The sequence below is a fragment of the Planococcus citri genome, chromosome 1 (genome assembly GCF_950023065.1).
Source record: "Planococcus citri chromosome 1, ihPlaCitr1.1, whole genome shotgun sequence".
Classification (NCBI taxonomy): domain Eukaryota; kingdom Metazoa; phylum Arthropoda; class Insecta; order Hemiptera; family Pseudococcidae; genus Planococcus; species Planococcus citri.
Window position 1 is genome coordinate 81,781,656 of NC_088677.1, and position 6,645 is coordinate 81,788,300.

Sequence of the window (6,645 nt, forward strand, 5' to 3'; positions counted from 1 at the left end):
ACGTCGATTTCTTGTTTTATCCGCTATCACAGGCTCTCGTCATGTCAAACATGTCCATCGTCGTGTCAAGCATGTCCATCATCCATCATCGTGTAAAAAAGAGCCCCCTCGCCCCTAATAGTGGAGCTCCTGCTCCGGAAACATCCTCAATGATCTCCACCAACTCAACATTAACAATTTTGGCCAAAAAAAATTTCAAAAAATAATTTGAAAATTTGAAAAAGTGTCAAACATGTCCATCGTCATGTGAATTATGTCCATCGTCGTGTAGAAAAAAGTGCCCCCTCGCCCCTAATAGTGGGGCTCCTGCTCCGGAAACATGCTCAGTGGTCTCCACCAACCCAACATTAACAATTTTGGCCAAAAAAATTTCCAAAAAATAATTTGAAAAATTTTAGATCCAATTTTCTCACTTTACGCGGAATGACCCACATACAAGAGTAATATAGCTGATCAAAGTTGAAATAGCGAAAAACTGTTCTTACTTCCCTGGGTGCACCTTATTAAAACTTTTAATTTTCATTATCTAAATGTTCATCTATGTAGATTGTAGATGGCTAGTAATTATTTTTCCAATTGCAAAATTCTTGTCAGATCATGATATTGAGATGAAAATGAATAAAATCAAATCTACATTATAGTTATCGTTCATATTACCTGCTACGTGGTCTCGTGTAACTTTGTTCTTACCAAGTGTATGTCGCGTAAATCCTCGATACAAAAATGTATATTTTTCAATGTCATGTTATCGGGTTACTCAGTACTTTTGGCTATTGTTTCCAGGACAGGAGCGAAATACACGATTTAGGGTTACGCGAATCAGCGACAGACGACCTGGCCGATTCGAATGCGATACCGGTTACGCCAAGTAATACTTCCAATACCACACATGTAGATAGAGAACGCGACAAATTCGAAATGGAACGCGACGAATTGGAAAAGGAACGTAAAAAATTCGAAATGGAACGCGACGCATTGTATTTGGACAGAGACATGTTCCGCACCTGCCTTAGGCCTAATTCGGGTCATGAATGTAAAGTTACGATTCGAGAAGTCGTAGGCTTTTACGTCCATTATTTTATTGACAACGATCCCAGTACAGATAAACTGACCAAATGTAATGCATGGGACAATTGTACATGGTATGTCCAGGAGCGAGAGAAATTTTCTCAAAATCCCAGGCGGTACGTCGATGACGTATTGCGTACTCTAAACGTGCGTTTTGATGACCAACAGCATAAATTCGTTGTTATTAACCATGTTACTGGTTCACCTCCTCCTAACGTTCCCTCCATAAAAGACCTACCCCGAGCATTAAAATTATTTTGGTTCCTGAACACAATAAGAAATCAGCCACTGGATGAAGACCGAGATCATCCAAGTTTCCTCGGATGGAAAGACATGCTGTTGTATTTTGAATTTACACAACACATTGACTCGCTTGGATTCGCACAACTTCTAACCATCGCAACAAAACGACGATTGAATACAGAAGCGCATAGCAAGCACGTTGGTAAGATGGGAAATAAAGATTTGGCTCAACAAATGCGTTTGTTTACTGTGTGTGTTCGCTGCCTCGTTGAAGAAGTGCAGTTTGTCACCCCTAAATTCGAACAAGCTCAATCGGGAACAGAGCCAGTATTCCGGACTTTCACAACGACTAGTCCAGCATTCACAACACCCAGGTTGGTGCCCCTCGTGTCTAAAATGAAGGGGCAATATGCACATTTGTTCACATATATAGAGAAACACGGTGCATTACCTAGTGCTATAATTTAGATTTAAGTAATCACAGATCGAGGCAGTTTAGCTTTATTTTCATGTCATTTCTATTAAGTATTTTTTGATATCATATATTTTCCTAAAATTATAATTCAAGGTAACTACAGTGGTATGAAAATTATTAGACTAGTGCAATTTTTTGCTGCTACATAAACAGATTTTTGGGTAAATACGTACTATTTAATGAAATAAACTGATTTTGAATTTTTTATACCATATAATTGACCACAAGAAACACTTTTTTTTTGGTTTAGAAGCATTCATTTACTTTAGGTATAAAAAAATTTTTCCGAGTTGTAAAATGAAATTTCACCAATTAGGAAAAAATCAGTTTTTCAGTAATAAATAATTATAATTATAAATTTCTAAATCTGGAAGTAATTAAACATGGATTCGATTAAATGGACATCTATGGACCTTTGCCGATGCTGATTGGCCATTGGTTTTCAAAATGAAGCTGTAGTTATTATTAAAATGCGCCATCATTCATACCTTACTATGTAGAATTTGGAGTTACAGAAAAGTAAAAAAAAACATGTTTTTCTATTGCTGATTTCCCAATTTCAACCAAAATTCAATTAATGGGATACCAAAATGACCGGAATTTAGTTACGGATGCTAGTTTCCTGCTGCTCATGTTAGGTGGGTGCTACTAATGCTAGCATTCAGCTAGTAAAATTGTCAATAGGGATACTGGTAAAGAAATTCCCATTTCCAATTTTTTACAGACACAAAGCGGAAGGGTTTTTTGCTATTAATGTGTAAAACATTACTTAAAGAGAATTTAATTTCCTATGTTTTGGTACCAAAAAAATTGAATTTCGATTTTTTTTTTTTTTGAAATGAGAACAATGTTTTTTTCCAGTGTATCAGACGAGGTCACTGGTAGGTACCTACCTCAAATTTTCAGTTTTTGTTTAATTGAATTTCAAAAATGGTCATCGTTTTTCTACAAGATGTTAGTTTTGAATCTTTGCTGATATTTTTTTTTAGTAGAAATTTTCCAAGTATCTACATACCTAGTACCTACCTACAAGAGCTTAAAGGGTATGAGTATGAATACAGCCGCAGAGCATGAAGCATATAGGATAAATGCGTTTTTCCCCTTTTGAGGAGGGGGGGGATCGAAAATGAAGGAGTTTGGAAAAATTGTTGTCTGAACAATAGACATAAACTAAAGAAAGTGGGATTTCCTATTGATCAGTAAGTATACATTTTTTTTCAATTTCAAATGGTAATTTTTAACAGACAGATCTTTATGCATTTCAACTTTGAAAATTGAATAAAAATTACAGGAAATTTTCAGCTTCCACATAGGTATAAATTTTTAGTAAATCATAATGTGCAGAATTCACTAAAAATTTCGAGCAATTTTATTTTAAAGTTGGATTGGATTTTTAAAGCGTGTGATCAACTTTTTACAACCTTGAGCTTCAAAAAGTTTATAACAACAGCATGTAATTGTTGTGCTAGTGCTTTGAATAAGAAAATTGAAAAATTGAAAATTCATTTTGAAGAGGATAAAATTCTGCATATTATGGTTTATGATTTATTAAAATATGTAAGTACTTATGTGTTTTCTGAAAATTTCACCTAATTTCAATTTAAAGTTGACATGCATAAAAATCTGTCCATAAAAATGAATATTAAAAATTATCATTTCTGTATGAAATTGAAAAAAAATTATACCCATTGATAGGAAATTCCATTTTCTTTAGTTCATATCCAACAAAATTTCTCCCAAACCCAAACTGCTTAATTTCGATGAAAAAATGTATCCTATGCTTCTACTGCTGTATTTATTCATACCCTCGGCTTGGTTCAAAGTAGTAGGCCTACTGTGAGGAGCGGATATGCCCTGACCGCCTAAGCGTGGCTTAATGTAATTTCCCCTCAACGTAGTTTTATGATCTTGCCGGCCTTAGGCAAGATTATGCGAATCTTACTGTAGGGGCGTGATCAAGGCTATCGTGCGACAATTCTGTCGAAGCAGAGGTTCAGCTCCAGCTTCGTATTCTCTAGAAAAATCAGTCTTAAAAGTAACGAGTTCGCGATAGTTCCTCTTAAGCTCACCTAACCAGCTAAATAGATGACCAGGGAGCCCTGCCTAGGCTCTCTGGAAATCAAACATTGAAGTACCCATCTCTGGATGGTGATTTTTGAACTTATAACGTATTCGTCGTTAATTTCCTGCGTACGGATATGGTACTATTTTATATAACGCGATCGTCGTTAATTTCCCGCGTACGATCGTGGTACTTTTTTAGTCACTGGTATTGATTTATCCGGAAATCATACCTTTGTCTCTACAAAAATGGATCTCCGACCCAGACCTGCCGAAGCGACTATTATTGGGGTCGCCAGGGAGAGGCAGGCAATGTGAACATGCAAAACAGAAGTGTACTCAGATCAACCTAGGTAATCGTGTATCCTTTTATTCAGGGTTACGTGCGCCCTTAATTTATCTAATTACGTTATAATTATATCTTACGTAATTGTATTAATTGGTAGATGACGATGTGTTAATCATCTACCAATTGATCTATTTGTACCTAAGAAGCTGTTGTAATTCGCCTATATGTGTACTTTAATGTATCCCCTAAACCAATCTTCCGAGCCTAGCTTGCTAGCTCGCGTGCGTTGTACTTTGCCGCTTAATCTTGGCCGGTTAGGCATGCCATTGTATCGTCATGGCAAAACAGAATAATTTACGTTTAGACCCTTTGTAAATTATTTGGTATAATCTGCTCATTTTTGTATATATTTCTTGATTAAAATAATTGTACATAAATGCTCTTTTCGTTATCATTTCATTGAACCCTAAAAGGTAACGAAAGGATTGTTCTTAAGTGAATAGTGTAGTTTGATTGACTAAAGTCTCTCCATCTTGAGCTAAGCAGGCGTCTAAGAAAGATTTTCTCTCTTAACGAATATTTCTTAGAATGCCTAACACAAAATTATAGGAATTTCTCTCATACTCGATAAATATCACAATCACTACCTAACCTAGTCTTTCTCACTCATACTATTACACTACCTATGTAGGTACATACAATTTTACGTGAACTATACCTAATACTATCTAGAGACATAGAGTGGGCTATAAAAAACTTAAAAAACAACAAATCTCCAGGCCCAGACAAAATTACTAATGAATGCTTTAAAATAGGAGAGGAAATAGTTACAAACGTGTTGACCAAATTCTTTAATAAAATCTTGAAAGAACAAAGGATACCCAAAGATTGGAAATATTCAGATATCATTTCAATCTTTAAAAAGGGAGAAAGGGACAAAATTAATAATTACAGACCTATTTCTTTAAGTTCAAATATTTCTAAAATCTTTTCAAAAATTTTAGAGAGGAGACTTAGACATTTTTTATATCAACCTAGAGAACAGGCTGGTTTTAGCTCGGGGTTTTCCACAATTGATCATCTTCAGGTCCTAAATCAATTAGTAGAAAAATGTAACGAGTACCAAATAGAACTCCACCTAGCCTTCATAGATTTCACTAAAGCCTTTGACTTACTAAATCATAAATTTCTGCTGTTGGCCTTGGAGAGACAGGGGGTCCCTCCCTTCTTTGTTGGGATCATAAGAGAACTATATACAAATTTGAAAGAACGAATAATTACAGATTTACCTGGGGAACTTTTTGATATTCAGCGGGGAGTAAGGCAGGGGGATCCCTTGTCACCCTTGATGTTCAACAGCAGTCTGGAGGAGGTGTTCAGAGATATGGGATGGGAGAAAAGGGGTCTAAAAATCAATGGGGATTACTTAAGCAACCTGAGATTCGCAGATGATGTAACACTGGTAGCAGGGACAAAACAGGAGCTGGAAAAAATGATAGAAGAACTGAATGAAAAGGGGAAAAACGCAGGTTTAGCAATGAACTTATCAAAAACAAAGTTGCTTAACAATGTGGATGAAAGATACGACATAATCATTGAAGGAGAAAAAATTGAAAGTGTAGAAAGTGTAATCTATCTCGGACAAAAGATTTCATGCAAAAACAACCAAATAGAAGAAATTGAAAGAAGAATGTTACCATTAAGGCATATCCGTCTAACAGTATAGTGAGTTTTGACGAACTACAATCCTTCTGAGCTATCTAGGTAAGTATTTGCAAATATTCCCCGCCTAAGGAATATTTCTAATCTTCACCCCCTTGGTATTAGTGATCAACTATATCATTATTAGTAGTAAGGCTTAATTGCACTATAACAGTACCTATTCATTTCCGCATTCATTTTTTTCATCGCGTTTTTTTAATATTAAAAAAATCATTTGTAACCCCTTCAATTTGCAAGTTAGGCTAGAAGTCGTAATTTTGTTCGTTTTTCAAAGTATGTATTACTACCGACCGGACCGACCCCCATGGTCAGAATTGCATTTTGACTCTTGGATTAGGTTGGAAATGAATTTGGTCATTCTTAAGGGAAAGTTCAACATTACTGTACCGATTGAAAATAGTGAATGATAATAATGATAATGATAGCATACAATTGGTTGTTGTACTGAGGTGATAAAATTCCCCCAATTATATGGATCTTACTTTTACATTGCCAATTTATATGTAGGTACTTATTTTTAATAAATGGTAAGTAGGTACCTTTACCTACTAATTGAAAAGTTGAAGAAGGGAATTTCATTGCCTACTTATTCTTCATAAACATAAATTAAATATTCAATATAAAACCTCTTAATTTTAATCAGGTATTATATCTATGTATGTAGATAGCTAATAATTTCAAATCCACATTAGTTTTGCCATTTCATATTGCATGATTATGTGTAACTTGTACGAAGTATCGTGTAATTCCTCAATAAAAAATGTGTATTACTCGGTGTCATAGTATT

At 35.1% G+C, this 6,645-nt stretch overlaps 1 protein-coding gene across 1 annotated transcript in view; it reads left to right on the plus strand.

Annotated features, from left to right (window-relative positions):
- LOC135837705 (small ribosomal subunit protein uS14-like) overlaps positions 1-6,442 on the plus strand; it is a 62,711-nt gene extending 56,269 nt beyond the window's left edge. The window contains exon 3 of the mRNA XM_065353075.1: positions 784-6,442. Coding sequence (XP_065209147.1) covers positions 784-1,779 — 996 coding nt within the window. The 3' untranslated portion in view covers positions 1,780-6,442. The remainder of the gene's footprint in view (positions 1-783) is intronic.
- Positions 6,443-6,645: the final 203 nt, after the last annotated feature.